The sequence below is a fragment of the Ammospiza nelsoni genome, chromosome 1 (assembly GCF_027579445.1).
Source record: "Ammospiza nelsoni isolate bAmmNel1 chromosome 1, bAmmNel1.pri, whole genome shotgun sequence".
In the NCBI taxonomy this organism is placed as follows: Eukaryota; Metazoa; Chordata; class Aves; order Passeriformes; family Passerellidae; genus Ammospiza; species Ammospiza nelsoni.
Window position 1 is genome coordinate 153,160,069 of NC_080633.1, and position 23,455 is coordinate 153,183,523.

General features: G+C 46.2%; 1 protein-coding gene across 1 annotated transcript; it reads left to right on the top strand.

Annotated features, from left to right (window-relative positions):
- The first annotated feature begins 8,816 nt into the window (after nucleotides 1-8,816).
- On the top strand, nucleotides 8,817-13,179 carry LOC132077450 (prostate stem cell antigen-like). The gene is made up of 3 exons (XM_059479169.1): nucleotides 8,817-9,044; nucleotides 11,289-11,393; nucleotides 12,730-13,179. Exons 1-3 carry the CDS (start codon nucleotides 8,993-8,995, stop codon nucleotides 12,939-12,941), a joined length of 369 nt encoding a protein of 122 aa, XP_059335152.1. The 5' UTR covers nucleotides 8,817-8,992; the 3' UTR covers nucleotides 12,942-13,179.
- The last annotated feature ends 10,276 nt before the right edge of the window (nucleotides 13,180-23,455 follow it).

Here is a 23,455-nt window from a genome sequence, read left to right on the forward strand (position 1 = left end):
CCCTGAGAGCAAGCGACCTTGCTTTGTGCAGGGAAGACAAATTAGCCAAGGTCCATCCAATGTGAGCCATCAAAATGGGAGGGACGGGATGTTCCCAACCTCCTGACTGTTATTATCCACACAGGATTTGTGGATAACAAGGGAGGAACAGCTCCCATTACCATTCCTATTATTCCCTGGCAAGCAATTATATCATCCTTGATATTTTGTTGGGATCCTTGACATTTGTTTTGATTTTTTTTTTTTCTATTTCTTTTCTTTTTTTTTTTTTTTCACCTCTGGATGATGTTCCTACAGTTCCATAAGTCTTAACCTGGTCTATGGAAATATGGTTAATCCAACTCCAGCACTGTCCATCCCTCTGTCCATCTGCTCATGGATCAGACTGGCTACCACCCTGTCCAGATTCAAGCAAATTAAATGAGGAGAAAGCTCTCAAAGTTCTAGAAATAATCTCATGAAATTCATGAAAATTGGTCAAAAAGAGGAAAAACCTCAAAATGAAGGGTACCACAAAAGCTCCTCAAGCACTCCTAGAAGCAGCAGCCAGGTGGACAGCAGGAAAATTCACCCCCGATGATGCCTTTTCCTCAGCAAAAGAGGAAGAAATCCTGGGAAGGAGCCCAAAGGCAAGGAGAAAACCAGAGAACTGGGAGCTAAGAGGATTGAGGGACAAGCAAATTGGAAATTCAGTTTCATTCATTCATTCAGAAAATTTTGGGTTGAGGAACATGATTCTCTCCCTCTACTCTGTTCTGGTGAGACCCCACCTGGAATTCTGCATCCAGTTCTGGGGTTCAGCAGCAGAAGGATGTGGAGATTCTGGAGCAGATCCAGAGGAGGCCCTGGAGATGCTCCAAGAGATGGAGCCCCTCTGCTCTGGAGCCAGGCTGGGAGAGCTGGGAATGTCCAGCCTGGAGAAGGTCAGGATCCAGGGAGAGCTCAGAGCCCCTTCCAGTGCCTGAAGGGCTCCAGGAGAGCTGGAGAGGGATTTGGGACAAGGGAGAGAGGGAGGGAGGGGCAGGACAAGGAGGAATGGCTTCCCACTGCCAGAGGGCAGGGTTAGATGGGATATTGGGAAGGAATTCTTCCCTGGGAGGGTGGGGAGATCCTGGAATAGAATTCCATGACAAGCTGTGGCTGCCCCTAGATCCCTGGAAATGTCCAGGGCAAGGTTGGATGAGTCTTGGAGCAACCTGGGATAGTGGAAGGTGTCCCTGTCCATGGTAGGGGTTGGAACGAGATGATCTTTAAGGTCCCTTCCAACCCAAACCATTCCATGATTCCATGAAAATTGCACCCCTTTGGCTGTAAATCCATTTCCTCCATTTCCCTCCTATCAGGTTTGTTTAGTTCTAGACACATTCCTGGTCAGCTTTTGCCATCCCACTTTTTGCTGGAGAGACTGACAAGGCAGCTGTTAATTCCATGATCAGTGCTGGCTGTGCTACAAATCCCAAAACCTCTGGGCTCAGGATCTGTGGCACCTTGGAAAAGGTCAGGGCCGAGGAGGAAGTGCAATTTGTAAAGGTCAGGCAGGGGAAGGGATCCTTGACTCCTGCCTGGGCAGCTGAGAGGGATGATTTCATTCCAGCATTGAAATCAAAAGTGGAACTGCTGGGAGTAGCTTTGAATCTCACCACAGGATTTTGGTTTTCCTTTTATGTTTCAGTTTATTGTTAAGAACCTGACAAAACACAACCTTCTGCAAGATGGTGCCTATTTAGTAGCCAAGCTCCTGTAAATCAGGAAAGATTTAGCCAAAAAACAGAGTTGGGAATCCGATTTGTTTAATCAAATTCAGGATTGGCTTTAGAACACATTGGACAATGCCCCAAGATCTTCAGGCTTCTCCTGGGCATATCGTGGAATCTTGGAATGGTTTGGATTGGAAGGGATCTTGAAGTTCATCTCATTCCAACCCTCCTGCCATGGGCATTTTCCACTATCTCAAGTTGATCCAAGTTCCATTCAGCTGGTCCTGAACATTTCCAGGGATGGGGAAATCACATTTTCTCTGGGCAAACTGTGCCAGGGCCTCCCCACCCTCAGAGGGAAGAATTCCATCTAAATTCCATCTAATATTCCATCTAAACCTGCCCTTTATTGGGGGAGCCTTAAAGCCATTCCCCCTTGCACTTCCAAATTAGCAAATTCCTAATGACTTTAAGCAATTGAGGGTTCATTTTTTCCAATTGATTTTCCAGCTAAACAGTTAAACCAGGAGGAAATGACAGATATTAATCAGAATTCCTATTATCTCTCCTGGTTTGTGCAACTCATCTTCTGCTGTCCTAAGCATCATAGCATTTGATAAAGCAGTCAGGAGAAAAAAAAAAAATCAACTTTTTTAATGAAATAGTTTTTGTAAGAAATTGCCAATTCATCAAAATCAAATTGCTTCATGCCACCGCATCTCTGCGGCCCAATTAGTTTGTAATTAGTTAACACAAAGTGGAACAGTTCTAAGAAGAGGGACAAAGACAAGTGCAATCAGAATTCCTGCCTCTGTAAATAGAGGAGCATCTGCTCCAGGGAAAGGAAACCTGACTTTAAAGGACTGATCTTGCACCTCCTGCATCATAATTGCATGTCCCGAGTGGAGACTCGCTGGTTCAGATGGATCTTGCTCTCCATACCTGGGTTTGATCCCAAAATCCATCCTGGACTTCAAATAACTTTGTTACTTCTTCACAGCGCTTCTTTGTCTACAGAATCCTATTTTTCAACACTTTGTCAACAGCTTCAGAATCAAGACACAAAAAAAGCCCTGACAGGAATGATCCCTCAAGAAAACATTTTCCCAGTGCTCATGAGCTCTTTCTGTGCAGAAAATTTTTCCCAAAACCTTGTTAATATTGGGAAAGCACCATCACTTCTGGGGCCTGACCACAAACTAAGGGCAGGATGGACAAAAATTGAGATTTTATAACTTTTGCATGAGGGGGAGACAACTTAGGAAGACTTCAAGGATGCCATGAGGTTAAGCAGGGAAAAAATTAGAAGGACCAAAGCCCTCCTGAGTTGGGGATTGATCTTTTCTCCCAAGGAATATGGCACGAGGAAACAGCCTCAAGTTATCAGGAAAGGTTTAGATTGGATATTAGGGAAAACTTCTTCACCAGGAGGAATGGAAAAGGCTGCCCAGGGAGTGCCCATCCCTGCAGGGATTTAAAGGACGTCTGGATGTGGCACCTGGGGACATGGGCTTGTTTTGGGAATGGTTGGACTCAAAGATCTCAGAGGTCTTCTCCAACCTGAAGGACTCTGATTCTCTGGGAAAGGAGAGACCAAGAGGACATGGATTGAGGGCAGCTTTGGACACATGAGGGGCAATGGTCCCTGCTGGTCATGTCTGGCCCCAAAACCACCCTCTTCTACCCAGGGTTGGACAGGACTTGGAGCAGCCTGGTCTGGGAGAAGGTGTCCCAGCCCATGGCAGGCACTGGAACTGGAAGACCTTGAAAGTCCCTTCCACCTAAAATTTTTCTGTGATTCTGTGTTTCCTCCTGCAGCAGCAGCACTGCAAATCTCAGGTTCTTCCCCATCCATATTCTCTGGTTTCTTGTGGGGCCAGGAAAATTAATTTTCCCAATAGAAGGAAAAGTTCATAGACTGGGAAGCAGCAAGGGTGGTTAAGGGTCCTGATATAAGATCTGTTGTGTGATCCCAGGAAATTCACATTTACTCCCTGCATTTCCAATATTTTGCCACATTTGCACACAGGAAGATGCAACGCCTGGTAAGGGAAAAGTCAGAAAGTTTTTTGTGAGGGCAGAACAAGTACAGAACCTCTTTGTGGTCCCAGCCCAGGCTGTTCTACCCACCCTTCACCCCAACTCCAAAGTGTGGGTGCAGGAAAATGCTCTCCTTTCTCCCTGAAAACAACTCTGGGATGCACCAGGCATCGCTGACAGGAGCTGGCAGGCATCTCACACTCCGAGTCTTTTGCGAGCAGAAGAGCTCAGCAATTAGCAAAATAACAAAAAAAAAAAAAAAAAAAGAGAGAGAGAGAGGAGAGAGACTCAAATGCATTTTTGATGCTCTGCAGTTGCTGAGATTTTTAAACAAACAATCTGGGGCTGCTCCCACACTCTGGGAGAGGTTTGGGCTCCAGCCATGTGGCAACAGCACCATCGTATGGGAATCTCCAATCCCTGCAGCCCTCGGAATTTTCTCCATCGACTCCTCGCTCTGCAGATGAGATCAGCACCGTGGTGGGATTTATTTTCAGCCGTGCATTGATTTCATGGTTGTCATCAGAAATGTGTGCTATGTCAAGGTGAACTTTTCCTCCGGGGCTGGTCAGGCTGGCTCCACAAATTGGTAATCCCAATTGGAATCACTGGATGCTTCACTCTTGTGCCCAGACCCTTGGAGAAATGCTCAAGGTCAAACAGACTCCTTGCTCCTTAAACTTTTGTGTTACACCCTGGTTGTACCTGTGTGCACCCATAGATCCCAAAAACTTCACTTGGGATGCAGGAATTCCAAGCCCTGAATGGTGCTGGAGGAAAAAGAGGCACAAAGAAAGGAAGGATCGAGCCAAAAGTCCCTGAGAAGCTCAGTGACAGAAACCCAAACCCCTTCCTGCATCCTCCCAATGTCTTGCCCTTAACGGCAGCTCCAGTCTCCATTTCTGAGCTGTGGAATTCCAGCAGGAATGCATCCATGTACTCTGAAGCTCATTTGAACAGCAAACCTGGATATAAATCCTTGGGGAGGGAGGTGGACCATGGCATGGAATGCTGTTAAATATCTGCAGATGTGGGAGCTGGAGCCACTCTGTGCTGGCAGCCAAGGCCACCTCTGGAGCTGCTGGAATAATTTTTCCTGCTCTGCTGCTGGATCAGCATCATTCATGACCATCCCAGAACAGAGGAAAGTGGAAAACAGCCAGGAGATGGAGAAGACTGAGATAGGGGACATCCTTTGTGTTTTCCATAGAATCATGGAATGGTTTGGGTGGGAAAAGACCTTCCAGGTCATCTTGTCCAACCCCCTGCCATGTCAGGGACACGTTCCATTTGACCAGGTTGGTTCTGTTGTCCTGTTGTGGCTGTGGACAGTTCCAGAGATGGAGCCACAGCTTCTCTGGGCAACCTGTGCCAGGGCCCCACCACCCTCAAAGGAAGAATTCCTTCCCAAGATCCAGTCTAAACCTGTCCTTCCTTCCTTCCTTCCTTCCTTCCTTCCTTCCTTCCTTCCTTCCTTCCTTCCTTCCGACACTTCCTTCCGACACTTCCTTCCTTCCGACACTTCCTTCCGACACTTCCTTCCGACACTTCCTTCCGACACTTCCTTCCTTCCTTCCAACACTTCCTTCCGACACTTCCTTCCTTCCGACTCTTCCTTCCTTCCTTCCTTCCTTCCTTCCTTCCTTCCTTCCTTCCTTCCTTCCTTCCTTCCTTCCTTCCTTCCTTCCTTCCTTCCTTCCTTCCTTCCTTCCGACACTTCCTTCCTTCCGACACTTCCTTCCTTCCTTCCTTCCTTCCTTCCTTCCTTCCTTCCTTCCTTCCTTCCTTCCTTCCTTCCTTCCTTCCTTCCTTCCGACACTTCCTTCCTTCCGACACTTCCTTCCTTCCGACACTTCCTTCCTTCCGACACTTCCTTCCTTCCGACACTTCCTTCCTTCCTTCCTTCCTTCCTTCCTTCCTTCCTTCCTTCCTTCCTTCCTTCCTTCCTTCCTTCCTTCCTTCCTTCCTTCCTTCCTTCCTTCCTTCCTTCCATCCATCCATCTCTGGGAGCATCTCTACATCTCCTCCTTTTGAACTTTTCTCTCCCCTTATCAATCCATCTGTTATCCTGCCCATCCAATTCCATGCCTTATTTGGGATCCACACTTCCCACCTCACAGAAAAGCCTATGATGCGATTTGCCCCACTCCCAGCTGGTGACTTAATCTCATTTATTCCCCACCCATTCTGATTTGGGACAGCTGAATATTCCTGAGGCTGTGTTCCCAGCAACAGCCATCAGAAATTCCCCTTTGGATGCCTAAAATTGGTCACTAAAATCCCTTCTCTAACATCCCACAGCCTGGGTAGATTTGCAGACAGCGCTTCAGGCAGCATCAGCTCTCTGTTAACACCACCCAGGAGTGGAAAAGGCAATAAAATTCCAATTTTAACCACACACAGGGACTTCAGAACATCCTGGAAAGGAGTTACAGGCACGAGCATGCTGAGAAAACTGTGGTAGATAGGGACAGGCGGTCGGAAGATCTCGCGATGTAACGGGAAGGCAGGACTCCTGTTCCCCTTAGATAAGAAATTATCATAGGAATGTAGCCTCCCTAAACCGAGTGCCAGTAACTTTCCATTCCCTACCCAGTAACTTTCCACTCCTTACTAACCATAGATAGTAAAGACAGACCCCCTCTGACGTAGAAGACCCCCTAGATTACAAAACCCCACGAGATGAGATAATAAAGGCCTTTGGACCGTCCACCACATTGGTGTCTGCGTGCTCCTTGGCCCGAGCGACCCTGGAGAGTTTGGGTCGCTGTGCTGTTCCTCAGAACCAGGTCGCCTTGCCTTACATCAGAAGGCAACAGAAAACAGCTCAGAGCTCAGCTCAGCTGAGCTGCCCCATCCCTGGAACTAAGGCCAGGCTGGACCCGGCTTAAACTTGGCTTAGACCATGGAAGGGATGTGGAATGAGATCATCTTGAAGACCCTTCCAACCCAAATAATTCCATGATCCTGTGATTTTAAGATCTGTGCCATCCTACAAGCTCCCTTACAGATGACCAAGAAATCGGAAAAACTTCCTTTTGATGTCTCTCTGTCCAGATTTTCCAGGAATCCTCTCACCTTTTTTTCCTCAAATCTCCAGCTCATGGCTGCTCCTTGCTGTGATCCATGGTCTGTACCATGATCCATCACCTTTTTCCTGACGCCAGGCAGGAGCAAATAATCCAGAACCAAGATAGAGCAAATAATCAACTCCTGTTTCCCCCTTCCCAAACAGAGAGCTTCATCAGAAATCTGCAGTGACAGCAAAAAAATATTAAAAAAAAAAAAAAAATTCCAAAGGATTTGCAGACATTGTGAGATTTCCAGAGGAAACTGATGTTTTTTTCCATGAACACAGGTGAATTTGGAATTTTATAACCTCAGGAAAAGAAAACAACACCTCATACACCCAGTCCTGTGGATAACTGTGTGTTCATGCACATGGAATTATAATGGGCTGCATTTGCCATCTTCAGGAGTAGGGCAGGAATTGCAGTTCATTTTCCCAAAACACAGTGAGAATCAACAATTTATGTAAGAACACAAGAATTCCTGGGATCTCACACAGCCTCAGGCAAGCAGGACTGGGGGATGGAGAAGCTCTCAGCTGTCAATTCTCTCACAGCACCACAAGTTTTGAGTTTTTCTGGCTGATGTTAGAAAAAGAATGCAAACAATGGCACTGGGAAAGATGGAAAGAGTTTTTCTTCCTTATCAATGCTTTTTAAAATAAATATTTAATTCCAGGCCTTGGTGGATTTGATAGGGAATGTTTTTTTTTCCCCTCAGCCCTGTTCTTCCTTACTGCAAAAAGCCAAACCCTTTTAGTCCCTCAGGAACAGTCCTGAGGGACTAAAAAATAAAAATAACCTTCAATACCTCTGAATGAGGAAGTCCAGAGCCTGAAAAAAAAATTGGGATTTTTTATCCATAAAACTTGGCTATAAATTATATGGTCTGTAAAAATATGATGAGGCAAAAGCCAACAGACACAGAAAAAAGGTGTTGGGGTGGTTTTTAGGTATTTTTTACACAGAAAAGTGCAAGTGGAAGTGGTTAAGATCCTCATGGAGGAATTAGGATTTGTCAAATCATCTGCAACAAAGACAGGGCAGGAGTTTTAGTCTGTATCCTTCATCCCACAGCCACTGATAAATGATCCATGTGCACACCTTTTGGAAAAGTCGCATGGGAATAAATCCCTGAAGGAGAGAAATGCGCAGCACTAATCCCAAGATCCCGGGGGGGGGCAAAAAAATATTACAAGTTGAATTTAGCAAAAAAAGCCCTGTTTTCTTTTGCCCTGGCATGTCCTGAGAAGTGGTCACAGGATGTGAGGAATGGGAGAGGACTCTGCTCAACCCACGAGAGCAAACATTCGCACTCAAGGCTGGAATGTGGCTGAACTCACCCTGTCTGTGATGGGGAAGTGGCATTTTATGGACAAGCCTGGGTTGTTGACTTTGCATCTGCTCTGAGCCAAGTATCCAAACTTGTACCCAGCCTATGCCAGACAAGAGCGCACAAAGAGAACCAAGCCACAGAGGAGACATCTCAAAATGCCAAACAAAACCCAGCACAAAGTCCCTGTGGGTTTCAGACATCAAAAATAAGAGTTGGCCATTGCTTTGTAAGAGAAAACAAACGCAAACGAGGGCAAATGAACCCCTCTATACCTGGAAATGCCAATGCACTTTTAATTTGCCCACATGCCTCCCTACCACATACCTTGTTATCACGAGTATCACTCACACGGGCAGATAAATACCCGGAGCTGTTGATTCAAAGAACATTTTGTCCTCAGTTTAAACACAATGGCTCCACTCAGGGTGGCACTGGGGGTGGAGAGCCTCGTTCACAGGGTGCCACCACAGCCTCAGTGGCTCTGAAGAAATGCATAAGGCCGGCCTTGTTCGGAAGAATCTGGGGCTTTTTCCACTCCTGTGAGCACTTTGCCCAAGGGTAGGAGGGAAGAATCTGGGGCTTTTTCCACTCCTGTGAGCTCTCTGCCCAAGGGTAGGAGGGGAAGGCAGGGGTGGAGGGGAGACCAGAGAGTGGCAGGGGAAAGAGGAGAGGCACCAAACACAAATATCCCAACTCCACAAAGCAACCCCTCCCTTGGTGCCGCCAGCAGCTCCCTCACTCAGGTGCCTTCTCAGGGATGACCTTGTGGGCACGCCCGGCCTCCCAGGATATATAACCTGCCCCAGGAGCAAACAAGCCAGAGAGGCAGCCCCAAGACAGGTTATTCCAAGATGAAGGCTTTCCTTGTGCTCCTGCTGGGAGCGCTCCTGTGCGTGGACTCAGGTAAGTCCCCACAAAGGATCTGCCCTCCCATCCCTCCCTGCAGGTTTTCAGACTGGAAGGAGGATTTGTAGTGGGATTTGGTAATTAGGGAAGAGAGAGATGTTGGCACATTGTCATACCAAGGTGTTTCCCTTCAGACGGGTGTTGAGTGGGAATAATGCACATCCCACATGGGGATGGTGGGAGCTGAGTGATGGGGAGAGAAGCTTCCAGGAAAGATAAATCCTGAATCCTGAATTAATCAAAATTAAATTTTTTTTCCCAGCCAGACCATATAGTTAAGGAGGAAGGGGAGGGGCTAAGTGGGGTGGGAGGATTATTTTCCTTCTTTCCAGGCTATCAAAAATGCAACATTTACGCAATGTTTTCTACCAACTTTTTTTCTGACTCTTCCTTTCAAAAGCAGACCGTGACTCTGCTCAGATTTCCAGAATTTTAGTGGGACAGTAAAAATGACTGTGCCATGATGTGTTATTTTATAGACTGAATGGGTGCGCTTTAGATAATATCAGATTTTTATAGCTTCAGTAAGAAGAAAAAAAAATGGGTTTAAAGCAGCTTTTCCCTATTACCAGAGAAGAGAAGAATCAAATTTGGGGAGTTTCTCAATCAGCAGAGGATGCTTAAGGAACAAGCTGTGAAGGGTCTTGCACAGCCCTCAGACCTTTCTCTCTGCCGGCTTCCATCAGAACACTCAAAATTTGACTTTTATTGCTTTAAAAATCAGATCAGTGTGGGAACAGTTCAGCACAAATTGAGGGTTGGCTCCTCACCTCTGTGACTGCATCAGTCATTTGCAACAGAGAAGATTGGACAGAAGGAGACCAAGAGCCTCAAATTAATTCCTTCAATCACTAATTTCCAAACAGGTCTTTCCAGTGTCCTAAAAGAGTATTGAGATGCAGGTTTGATGGTCCTGGGGCTCAAGGAAATTTATTTATTTATTAATTAACTGACACTTGCAAGGCTCCAGTGACACCCTGGGGCACAAGTAGCTGACAGGAATAGGTAATTACACCACAGTCTCACTCCTCTGGGGACAATTTTTCACCAGGCCTATTTGCTTGGGAGGTGCCGTGTTTTCCCTGCCTTTGCTGGATGCACAGAGCAGCTCAGCAGGTGTGCCCAGCACTGATTTCCATCCCCTCTGCAGTGACATTTCCACAAGGGGTGGTCAGAGAGGGCTGAAAGCCATTTGCACTTTGATTTCCAGGAGGGCGTGATGGAAAGGGTGAGTCAAAAGTTAAGAACTGAGACAAGGGGCTGGAAGAGACTTTGCAAATTCCTTCTTCATCCCTCACGCAAGGCCAGGTCAGATGGGGCTTGCAGAAACCTGGTCTGGAGGAATGTGTCCCTCATGATCCTTCCAACCCAAACCATTCCATGATCCTCTTCAAGCCCTGCTGTCCCTCTGCTCTCTTTTTGCTCCCTCACTGCACTGACTACATCCAAAACATCTCCAGCATCTGCCAAACCTGGCTCCCACCTCAACCAGGTATATTATTATCCACACAAAAAAAAAAAAAAAAAGGAAAAAAAAAAAAGAAAAAAAAATTTCCCAAAGCAGAGAAGATATCTTCCTTTGAAGATCCCCAGATCCCCAGAATTGGTCCTGTTCTGTTTCCCTGTGGTTGAATTCTCTGGAAAGCTTTGGATAGATTGAAGATACATAGATACATGAGAGGTGTAGAATTGTTCCCCACCTGCAGGGCTGGGTCCAGTTCTGGGGTCCAGCATCAGAAGGACATGGAGCTGCTGGAGCAAGTCCAGAGGAGACCACAGAGGTCCCCATGCTCCGAGAGCTGGAGTCTCTTTCCTCTGGAGCTGGGAGAGCTGGAGGTGTTCACCCTGGAGAAAACACTGAGAAGGCCTTACAGCCCTTTTCAGTGCCTAAAGAGACTCCAGGAGAGTTGGGGATAAATTTTTAGGAGGTCCTGTTGGGATAGGATAAAGGGTAATTTTTTTAAAATTAAAAGAGGGTGGATTTAGGTTAAGTATAATTAAGACATTTTTTATAATGAGAGTGGTAAAAAAAACCAATCAGGCTGCCCATGGAAGCTGTGGCTGCCCCATCCCTGGAAGTATCCATGTCCAGATTGAATGAGGCTTGGAGCAACCTGGTCAGCTGGAAGTTGTCCCTTCCCATGGCAGAGGGGTGGAACGTGATGATTTTAAAGTCCCTTCCAACCCAAACCATTCCATTATTCCCTGACTTCTCTCCTAACCCCTCTTGGTCTCCTGCAGCTTCATCTTTGCAGTGCTACAGCTGCACCTCCCAGCTCAGCAACTCCAAGTGCCAGACGGTGAAGACGTGCGGAGAGAACAACATGTGCAAGACGGACGTGATCCGTAAGGAAAATCAGGGGTGGGAAATGTCTTAGTTGGGATGTTGGAGCTAAAACTTTTCCCAGCCTCAGGTGTTCCATCCAGGCTCACCCAAGTCTGGATACACCAGGTGGTTTGGGCCAGCAAACCTCAGTGTGCAAGTGTCTTTCACCTGTGCAAAATTTGGTTTATTTCTCTTTCACAGCACCAAAAATTATTTGTTTGAGAGGGAAATGGTTAATTTGTTTTGCAATATTTGCAAACATGAATTAGGATAGGAGGGGCTGAGCCTGATCCATCCTGGTTGTGAAGTTAGGAGGCACTGATTTGAGGTGAAATCAATGAAAATGACAAAATTTCATCTCTGTGTCTGTGGGAAAATGTGAAAAACTAGGATTTTATCCTTCTGTCCTAAATCTGGTTTGCCCTGTCCAGAGCTGTGCCAACAGCTGAGTTGCTCTTGGACCTGGGGCACAAAACTCATCAGTGCCACATTTAAGCTCCTCTCTGTCAGGCAGTAGATGGGATATCTCCAGTAGGAATTATCCCAGTTGGGAATGTGCAAATCCATGACATTCACATGCAGGAGAGCCAAGATGTTGTAGGACTCTTTGTTATTTATTGCACGTGGCAAAGATTTGGTGCCCAGAATGGATTTTAGATCTCCTGGAGGAGAATGGGTCAAATCTCCTAGAGGTCAAAATCTGCTGGTAACCAGCAGTTGCCAAAAATGGCTAAAAAGATGGGCTGTGCCTCTCAGAAACAAATCAAACAACATCTGTGCCATCTGAAATGGGAATAGCCATGTTTCCATAATTTCCCAGGTGTGGAAACGCTCCATGCAACAAAGATGTTTGGGATTGGGCTTCACATGAGAGAGGGCAGGGTTAGATGTGATATTAAGAAGAAATTGCTTGCTTTGAGAGTGGTGAGGCCCAAAGAAACTGTGGGTCCTCCATCCCTGGAATTGTCCAAGGAGAGGTTGGACAGGGCTTGGATCAGCTTGGCCTAGTGGAAGGTGTCCCTGAGCATGAGATGATCTTGAATGTCCCTTCCCAACCCAAACCATTCTGTGATTCTGATTTTTGTCCCACAGAATGTGTCCCATTTTTCAATTCCACAAGTCTTGGCTTGTACTGAATCCTTGTAATAATGGTCCTGCTTTCCTCCCAGGGGTAGTGGCCTAGTGGAAGGTGCCCCTGAGCATGAGATGATCTTGAGTGTCCCTTCCAACCCCAAACCATTCGGTGATTCCGATTTTTGTCCCACAGAACAAGCATCCTGCTATTCAGTTCCACAAGGCTTGCCTTGTGGAAGGCTGAATCTTAGGCTAAGCCTAATGGTCCTGCTTTCTTCCCAGGGGTCGTGGGGCTCTTCAGCATCATCAGCAAGGGATGTGACTCCTCGTGTGACCCATCCTACCAGGACTTCAACGTGGGCAACAGGAACATCTCCTGCTGCAGCAGCGACCTCTGCAACGCCAACGCCGCGGGCAGCGTAAGGTCCAGCTATGGGCTGGCTGGAGGGATAGCGGCCGGAGTGCTCTGGACCATCCTCAACAACAAATTCTGAGGATCAAAGATGCCTCCCATGACCACAGAAAGTCTCAGAGCACCCCTCTAATAACAGGAACCCTAACCAGGAGCAGTGGGGTGTGTTGGGCACCCAGCACCCCAGGAGCTGATGGCAACTCTTTGCCATATGATGGCTTCTGCTTTAATCTCATTGCAAAGCTCCTGTGCTACCAGATAAGGAAAGGTGTGTTCATGTTATCTGCAAAACACCTAAAATAAAGTTATTTCTCCACCAACTGTGTCTTTCACTCAGTCATCTATTTCAGCCCACAGCAGAGCTGCAGGTGTGTGTTTTATGTCTGGCCAATGTCCAGCCCAGGTCATTGCTGTGCAATGTGACCTAAAGTCCTTTTTATGACCAGGTAATCTCCCCAGAGGAGAAGGGAAAAGCTACAGATGTATCTCCCTGGAGTTCAGGGAAGCCTATGATGCTTCTTCCCATGATGTTCTCCTGGAAAAACTGGCAGCCCAAGGTTTGGGAATGTGCACTCTTGGCTGAGTTAAAAACTGGCTGGATTCCAGGCACAGAGTGGTGGGGAATGGTGCCACATCTAGCTGGTGGCAGGTCACCAGTGGTGTCCCCCTGGGATCAGTACTGGGGTCAGTCCCATATATTTATTGATGATCTGGATGGGGAGGTCAAGACCACCCTCTGGAAGTTCATGTATGACACCAAATTGGGTGGGATGTTGATCTGCTGGAGGGCAGGAAGGCTCTGCAGAGGGATCTGGACAGGCTGGATCAGTGTTCCAAGGCCAGTGGTTTAAGATTGAACAACACCTATGAGTACAAGGCAGACTCTTTAACATCTCTCATAAACAGTAACAGCCCCTCTCTGTGGCTATAAATTCAAAGTTCTTCCGTGCCTTCTCCAGATTATTCATTTTATGGATATAAATTCAGATGTTCCCACCTTGCCTTGGGAGATCAAAAGCAGCAGGAAAAGCTCAGTACAAAGAGGCCTGAGAGAAACTCTCAGGTGTTTTCTAAGCTACACCCACATGAAGAGATCTGGTAAAAAAAAAAACTAGGGGGAAAACATAGAGAGTGAATCTGGGAAAGCCCTGGATGGGAAAACAGGATTTAAGGAGCTGTGAAGTCAGGACAGCAATGGTTGGAGGATTAAAAGGGGAGGGACACTGGCCAAGAGCCCCAAATTCCTCTCTTCCACCTTAAAACCTACTGGAGCTGCCAAGAATGTGGAGATCCACAGGCTGAAATAACAGGGAATCATTTCCCTGGGGGGATGAGTCACCTGGAGGATCCATAGCCATGGGACAAGGGTCAAAATCCCATATGGGATGTAGTCAAAGGAACTAATGACACCATCTGCTGTTGTGAAAAGCTCATAAATCCTCAGGATGTGGGACTAATTGTAAGGAAGCTGCTAATTGTAGGAAGCTGGGAAGGGGTTTCCCCGGAGGAAATCAAGAATGAGCCACCTTGTTTATAGGAATCCAATCTGGTTATTGGTGAAGGGAGGATTTGGGACAAGTGCAGTGATTTATTCTGGCTTTTCCAAACCTCCTGAGTCATATCCCTGAAAAGAGGCTTGTCCAGCTGTAAGTCTTCCAGTCAGGCTGTTTTCTGCATGGGTGACCAACTCCGTGAGCTCTCCAATCCAGGGAATCTTCTCCTTGTGCTGCAAGGATGTCCCTGACACCCTTAATGCCCTGTGTCCACTTTCTGAAACAATTCCACATCCAGACGCCATTCCCAACAAGCAATTTTGCTGCTGTGGTCTTTTCTATAAACTAGGAATTTAAGTGGCCAAAGCATGGTGGCACCAGAGCCATTGGAGTCCTCAGGGAAATTGGGTCAAACAGCCTCTTCCAGCCTCTTCCAGCTTCTGGAGCAGTCAAACACATTCCTAAAATCATGGAATGGTTTGGGTTGGAAAGGACTTTGAAAATCATCTCATTCCACTGCCCTGAAATGGGCAGAGGCACTTTCCACTAAACCAGGGTTCTCAGATTCCCATCTAACCTGGCCTTGAACACTTCCAGGGATGGGAATTTTGGGAATTTGTCCCCAAAATTTATATTTATACCTCAGGGGAGTATAAATGGGGGCTGTTCATCTCTAGTTTAATATTTTGGTCCTGTGGCAATGCCATCTACTTCCTCGAGCCTGTAATTGAGCAGTTTCCTCCCAGAGCCAAGAGGAGGCTTTCCCAAGCTCTGTCAGTTGAGACCCAATGTCTAAACACTCAGAGGCTCAAGGGATTATTTCTTCTCCCAATTTCTGCCCTGAAGGAGTCCAGGACTGACCACTGAGTGGTTCTCATCTGGATTTACCCAGAGATAAATCCTCTCTGTGGATGTATCTGGAAGTTGCACAGGTAGGACGGCATGGAGCACCTCTCCTATAAGGAGAAGCAGAGAGAGTTGGGGTTGCTCAGCCTGAGAAGGGAAGGCTCTGGGGAGAGCTTTCAGTGCCTAAAGGGGCTCCAAAAGAGCTGGAGAGGGACTTTGGACAAGGGATGGAGGGACAGGACACAGGGAATGGCTTCCCACTGTCAGAGGACAGGGTTAGACAGGATATTGGCAAGAAATTTTTCCCTGGGAGGGTGCTGAGGTCCTGGCACAGGTTTTCCCAGAGAAGCTGTGGCTGCCCGATCCCTAGAAGCGTCCAAGACCAGGTTGGATGTAGTTTGGAGCAACATGGGATAGTGGAAGTTGTCCCTGCCCATGGTGGAGGGTTTGCAGCCCAGGATATTCTGGGATTTTCCATTATTTGGTGGTGAGATAGTTTAGAAAAGGTGCAGCTGGGAGAGGCCAAGACTGGGACAGAAACAGGAAAGAGCTGGGCAGGAGCCCCCTGTGGAACTGATGGCACCTGGCACAGCACTTGGAATATCCAATATCCACTGTCCCTCCTGGTCACCAACGGAGCAGCCTCAAAAACAACCCTCTGGTTTTTGGGAGGGCAAGGAGGTGGCAAACTGGGGCAGATAAATGACTCAGCTGCGGATCAGAACCTGGGCTGGGCCAGGGCAGGACCAGGAAGAGAATGAGATGTTTTCTTGAGGGCTGTGACTGCACCTTGGCAGAAAGATTGGTTCCCCCTCCTGCTTTAAACCCATCATAAATCTCAACAGGACTCTGGGTCAGGTCCCTCTGGTCTGCCCTCAACCCTCTGTCACCAGCTGTGCTCTGTTGGTGCAGAAATCTGTGATAATTTACATTTTGGGTGCTGATAAAACATCCTGAGAGCTGCTGCAGGACACACAAGCACAATATTCATCTGAAAAACCAGGCTGGGTTTATTTTGCCCAAGGAAGTTGCTTCTTGAACAGTTTTATCAATTCTTCTGTCCTCTCCACACTTCTCAAATTTGAGAACAGGGTCTTAAAAAACTCAAGTGTCCCAGGCTGGGTTGGATGGGTCTTGGAGCAATCTGGTCTAGAAGAAGTTGTCCTTGCCCACCACGAGATGATCTTGAAGGTTACTTCCAAATCAAACCATTCCATGATTCTAAGGTTTCATGAATTCTCTTTTGTCGCAGACATCTTTTTTTGAAAATCCTTTCTTAAGATTTTTTCTTCCTGAGAAGCTGAGAGGCTCCAGGAACAAAATGTAAACAATGGTTATCTGCTGCTGTGGAATGCATCAAGTGGATTTTTGATTGGCCCATCTTGGATGTGTATAATTAATGGCAGAGTCCAAGACAGCTGCCTTTTGTTATCATTCCATTATTCTTAGCTTAGCTAGCCTTCTGAGATGAACCTTTTCCTTCTATTCTTTAGTATGGTTATAATGTTATTTATATCATAAAATAATAAATCAAGCCTTCTGAAATATGGAGTCAGATCTACGTCTCTTCCCTCATCCTGAAAACCCCTGTGACCACTGTCACACACTTTATTCCTGGTACAATTAACCAATTATTCACCATCCCTGTGGATAAGGATTAGGCCACCCAGTATTTCCTACAGCATGGTAGAATTTACGTTACCAGTCTGAAAAAGTTACTCTGAAACCACCCCAATTTGCAGCAGCTGATTAAAAACTGGATTTAAACCACTGGAGAAAGTCTGTGGATAAGCTGGACTTAGGGACCAGCAGTTGTGCTCCACATTTCCTTTATGACCCGGGGTGAGTTCCACAGCATTTCCATTCCTCTGCCTTGTTCAGATGTTATCAGGCCCAACACGTTCAGAGATGTTCAGATAGTGACTTTAACGGGCCAGGGGAGAGATTGAGGCTAAAAATGATCTCACAGAGCCAGCTGGGGAAGGCTCACCCCACTCCCAGCCCACCCTGCCCAGCCACATTCCTGCTCTGAATCATGCACGTGTTGCTGTGCAATGAAAGTGTTTTTTGGGGACAAATAGAACAGTTAGCTCTCCTCCACCTCTTATTAAACTGATGGTTTTCTGGGCTACCTAAAAACAGAGGCCAGACAAAATTAAGAGGATAAAAAGCAATTATATTTATTGAAGGGCTTTCATTTGGGCAGATGAAGCCCACCAGGGGGCTACACCCAAAAAAACAGACAAGGGGTCACAGGTTTTTATACTTTTATAAGTTTGGTCCATTTGCTTATTGGGGGTTAATCCAATTACAGCTTAGGTAATGAAGTAATTTACCCTAAGTTTGCGCCTCCCAACTCACTTTTGTTTGTATTTCTCAGGGCCTGAGACAGTGAGTTGTCCTTGATTTCCAGGCCTGGAGAGAAATTGTTTTGTCTGACCAAAATGGGAAAGCAGTAGCTAGCAATGTATATGGACTTTAGAGTTATGCACTAAAGAATTACAGGATTACAAATACATGAAAAACATAAAATCTTAAATCCTAAGGCATCATTACCACTAAAAACCAATCCAAGTTCCTGCCCTTCGCAGGAATGTATAAAAAACACATGAAAAATATAAAAGCTTAAATCCTAAGGCATCATTACCACTAAAAACCAATCCGAATTCCTGCCCTTTGCAGGAATATATTAAAAAACACATGAAAAATATAAAAGCTTAAATCCTAAGGCATCATTACCACTAAAACCAATCTGAATTCCTGCCCTATGCAGAACTTCCCTTGATGAATTGTAGTTGCCTCTCATGCAGGACAAGCCAAGTTCGTTCCATGGCGTCTTGATTATTCCCACTCCCATCCTGCCACTTGACAGCTCCATGTGCCAGGGGACCCTTGATCCCTCATTTCTGACCTTATCCTGAGCTCTCTTAATGCCCTTCCAAACTCTTTTTCAGGACTCTTTGCAAAACAGGTGCTGCTCTGACTCACCTGATGATGTTCTTGATGCTCAGATTCTCTTGCAACCCCAACCTCCTCCCTCTATGGCTTCTCTGATTCCTCATCCATATTTTATGGAGACATCACCTTAAAAGCCATCAACTCAGTAAAAAAGCTCTTGTAATGTGCCTTTCCCAGAATTTTTTACACCAGACAAGTTCACCCCTGACAGTGGAATAAATTCTGTGTCTGGATTACTGAAATTTAAGGGCACCTGCCCACCTCTGCCAGTGGTTCCCCACATGAATCACTCAAAGACACCATGACCCAGCCCTGGAACCTTTCCCAGCTCTGCTGGTGGCCCTCCCTGGCTGGGGTAGTGTCACCACCTCCCCATAAAGAGAGGTGACAGGTGTGGGCCTGAGTCAAAAGAGGCGAAAAACATTTTGCTCCTTCCCCTCTGCTTATTTTCATTCAGATTCAGTCGAGGAAATCTGTGGAATGAGGACTTCACCCAGGGCAGGGAGTGAAAGTGGAGTGATGGAGTTGTTCTCCTCAGGGGTCACCACACACTGAGTTATTTGCAGGGACAAACCTGGGTGGTGCCACACAGAGGTGCCAAATGAGTTGTGATGCCTGCTTTTGGATTTACATTTGGCAGCAGCCTTTGAATTCGCGAAAATAACAGATTTGTCTGCTCTCACCGACAAATTCAAGAAAAAAAATGATGTAATCTCTGTCTGTAACCTCTAGTATTTCTTCAATGAAGAGGAGGGTGATCATTCATCCTGCTTAAAATATTATTTTTTTTTCACACCTTCCTTCCTAACTGCCATAATTAAAAAGAGAGGAAGGTGTGGCCAAGGTTTCAAATCAGCACTTGAAATGTGATAATTGGAACACACCTGTCCTATTCCATTCCTCTGCATGTGAAATGAAAAAAAAATAGAAAAATAAAGGCAGACTTGCCATCAGAATTTGACAATTAAAATAAAATGGGAATATTTAGAAGAAAATAATTGGGAAAGCAACCCTTTCCACTCTTGCTCTTGCAAGGAGGAGGCAGGGAATGGCGATTCCTTGTCATGAATGAGGCGCTCATTTCCAGTCATTACCTTTGGACTGGCTCCAGCTGCCTTGCATAAAATGACAGAGCATTTAACAACATTCTCACACCCATGGACTATCAAAGACAGCTGTTTCCCTGCCCTTCATAATCCCAGACAATTAATTTATCTTCTCTGATGTTTTTGCAGCAAACGTTCTGTTACCAGGCGCTCAAGTGCAGCAGCTCTGCCCTGCTTCTCCTCATCTCTTTGATGAGGAAAAGAAATATTTGCCTTTGCCATGGAGATCTGTTGATTCACAGTATCCATGCGAAGCAGGGATTCGTTGTCAGCATGTCCCTGTCAGGAATTCTTGCAGGGTTTTCATCAGTGTCACCTGTGTCCATAAGAATTGAGAATTCCCTGACACTTGGATTACCAGAAAAAATTAGGTGGATTCACTTCTTGGCTATCCCCAAAATTTATTGTCCCTTTGTGTTTGTTTGTTTGTTCGTTTGTTTGTTTTAACATTACTGTACAAGTTATGAGGTCCATTTTGGCATAAATCAAGCCCAAGACATCCTGATATACACTGAATTCCCTGTAAGGATCCTGCTTAATGAGCACAGGAGGTGGGATACACCCACACACCCCCCAGAAATGTGGGTTGAATAAAGAGTGAGAAAAATATTTCCTTAAAAATTATGGAAAGCAAAACACAAACAAATTACTACTTTTCTGGCCTTCTAGAAATGGGATCAGCCCAGAAGTCACAGCTCCAGGACAGTGGACACCTCTGAGCACTGGAGGTTCTTCATCCCTGCTGTCACCAGCATGGGTTGAGGTCAAGGATCTCCCAAACAATTCCTAGGGGTGGCAGAGGAGTTAAAATAACCCAAACACCATTCCCAGAGGCCATTTGGGTTTTGGCAAGCAAAATAATCACAGATCATTTTTTTAGTCAGCTTCAGTGCCAGAGACTCGTCCTCAGCATCTCTGTCCCTGCCCATAGCAGGGAGTTGTTTGAGAGGATCTTTGATAACCTTTCCAAAATAAACTATTTCCATGATTCCGTGGTCTTCAATTTTTTAGATGCTCTGCAGCATCATTTTTAACCAACAAATAGTATTTATTGCAGTAGAGATGCACAGAGAAAGGCTGTAGATGTTTGAAGAGACTGAAGGGTTTTGTGTGAAAATGTGACATTGAATTGTGGGATTGCTGAGGCAGGAGAAATCTGAGTAATCTGGTGAAGGGAACTCCTCTTCCAAATGGATTCAAGAGTTCTCAGACTGAACTATTCCCAAAACCATTCCCGAAACCAACTCCCAAACTGGATTTGTCCAGTTTTCAACCAGTGTCTTCAAAATGTCTTCAACCAGTCACTACCTCAACCCAGATCAAGGTCTACACAAATGGTCATTGCTGTTGCTGGTCCATGCAATATCCTCACATCCAGGGCTGCACATCAGTATTCTCCATTCTCAGCAGAAATTCCTAATATCCAGGCTGGAAATGTTTGTTTTCCTCCAAAGTTTTGTGACTCTGTTGTGAAATGTCTCATTCTCAGAGACATTTGTGTAAAGTGGAAAAGATGCAAAGAATAGAAATGGAGTCTGGGATGGGTGTTTATTCCCCACTTGTGAAAGAGAAGGAAATTAATGGTTAATGGGATGAAATTTAACAGGTCTAAATGACAGATTCTGCACCTAAGATGGAGCAATGCCAGGCACAAGATAAACTGGGAGAGGAGGGACTGGAAACCAGTCCTGCAGAAGGAATCTGACAGGAGTTCCATAGGAGTCACCAGCGTGTCCTGGCAGCCAGGAGGACAAACCACATCCTGGGCTGTGTCCAGGGAGATTATCCTGCTGTGTCCAGCATTGCTTCCCCTAGAACATTCTGTACAATTCTGGGCCCCACCAATCAGGAATGATGGGAATGTCCTGGAGTGCATCCACGTAAGGGCAATAAAGCTGGAGAAGGGCTGGAAGGAAAGTCCTTGAGCTCCCTGGGTTTGCCCAGTTTGGAGAAAATGAGGATGAGAGGAAACCTAATTGCAAATCCCTGAGCAGGCAAAGTGGAGAGGGGTGTGCTGAGCTCTTCTCCCTGGGACCCAGGGACAGGACATGTGGGAAAGGGTCAAAGCTGCACCAGGGGAGGTATAGACTAGATATCAGGAAGGATTTTTTGCCAAGAGAGCGGTCAAACACTGAAACAGCTTCTTGGAGTGGTGGTTAGTGCCTCAGGTCTGTCAGAATTTGGATTTCAGAATATGCTTTAAATTCTGGTCAGCCCTGGACTTGGACTGGATGGGCATTGTAGAACCCTTCCAACTGAAAATTCCAGTCAAGTCTAGTGTAATCTAATTTATTCTAATCTATTCCAATCTAACCTAATCCATCCTGTTGAGGACAGCTGGCTCTTTCCCTGCACATATTTTACCACACTTTCTGTGAAGAACCTCAAAACACCAAGGGTGGAGCCCAAACAGACCAGGAAACAAAGCCACAACCCCTTGTGTCTAGGCCAAGGTAAATGCCCTGCCACCACCACCCCGGTGATTCACCACAAAATAAAAACCAGGGGACACCTTTGCATCACGGAAATGACAGGGGAAACTTTTGTTGGCGCTGTTATTTAGATGTCGACATGAACAAGCCCAAATCCTCTGGCTGAAGTAGAGCTCACAGCTGCCTCTTTCCAACCCAACGGTGGGATCAGGAGCAGGCAGCATCCTGAGGACAGCCAGGAATGCAGGAGGCAAAGAGACAATGCAGACACTCTGGGAAGGTTTTTAGTGAAGGGTGGATGTGCTGCTCTGCCCCACATGACAGGGCTGTGTCTCCAAGAGGAGCCCAAGAGGAGAAGAAGAGATCTGCTTCATCAGTATCAAGTTCAGAATCGTGGAATGGTTTGGGTTGAAAGGGACCTAAAAGATGACCCAGTTCCAACATCCCTTCCACTATTCCAGGTTGTTCCAAGCCCCGTCCAACCTGGCCTTGGACACTTCCAGGGATCCAGGGGCAGCCACAGCTTCTCTGGGAATTCCATGGCCTCACCACCCTCCCAGCTCTATCAGATGTTCTTTCCTCCCTTCTCCTTCTCAATTTCCTTTTGTCCCATTTTGAGGGGAACTTCAGGGAAGATGAAATTCCTTCATTAATGTCCCTGATTTCAACCCAAAATTTTCATTTTGGAGATTAAAAAAGCTACCACTGAGGTTTTAATTTTCATTTTTGCTCCTGGTTAATGGAAATTTGGACATATCCATCCCTCAAGGTCTCCTGAGGTTTTTTCTCCAATATTTTGGATGCCTCAGAAGTCTCTGTGGAGCCTCCAAAATATGCAGGAAATCAGCACCATCCCTGAAGCAACAGCTGAAGGAGACACAGCGAGGCCAAAATGTATTTATTGTTTTAATTTAAATCTCATCAGACTTTATCAGTTTTACCCCTTGTGCACCTCTTCCCTTACCTTTTGCTGGGAAAACCTGTGCCAGGGCCTCCCCACCCTCACAGGGAAGGATTCCTTCCCAATATCCCACCTAAACCTGCCCTCTGGCAGTGGGAAGCCATTCCCTGTGTCCTGTCACTCCATCCCTTTTCCAAAGTCCCTCTTCAGCTCTTTTGAAGCCCCTTTGGGTACTGGGAGGGGCACTAAGGTCACCACAGAGCTTCTCTTCTACAGACTGCACAATCCCAGCCCTCTGAGCCTTTCAATATATTTAATAGGATGCTAAGGCAAACAGATCCCACACATCACAGCACAGTGAATATTCCACTTATGTGTCACCCTTATTTTCCTTGTCACCTTCCTCCAACTTCATCCAGGCAGAGCTGCCACGAGACCTTGGGAGCGCTTTCAGCAGAAGCAAGGTGTAAATTTCAGTCTCACCTTACTCACATGGGGAATAACTTTCAAACCAGCTCAGTTCACCCCCAAACCAGTGGAAATCTCACCTGGGCTCTTCCTCCATCATCCACTTCTACCATTCCAAATCTTGGAGTTATCCAAACATGAATTGCCAGGGCATAGGCACTGCCAAAATAGTGGAGTGTGGAAGAGCTGGATTCATCTGTACCCAAAGCTGAGCACTGTCCATAAACTCTTATTTTTAGCTATGTGGGGTGTTTGCTAACCTGGAACTCCAAATGAGGCATTACCCAAAATCCTTGGATCACAGGACAGATATCCAGGATAGATAGACATTGGAACATTGGATGGACAGGTGGGCATTGGAGGCTGAAAAGACTAAAGGTTTTCCTGGAATG

Coding starts and splice junctions, on each gene's coding strand:
- LOC132077450 (XM_059479169.1), top strand. CDS start 8,993: ATGAAGGCTTTCCTTGTGCTCCTGCTGGGAGCGCTCCTGTGCGTGGAC. Junction 9,045..11,288: donor GCTCCTGTGCGTGGACTCAG/GTAAGTCCCCAC, acceptor GGTCTCCTGCAG/CTTCATCTTTGCAGTGCTAC. Junction 11,394..12,729: donor GTGCAAGACGGACGTGATCC/GTAAGGAAAATC, acceptor CTTTCTTCCCAG/GGGTCGTGGGGCTCTTCAGC.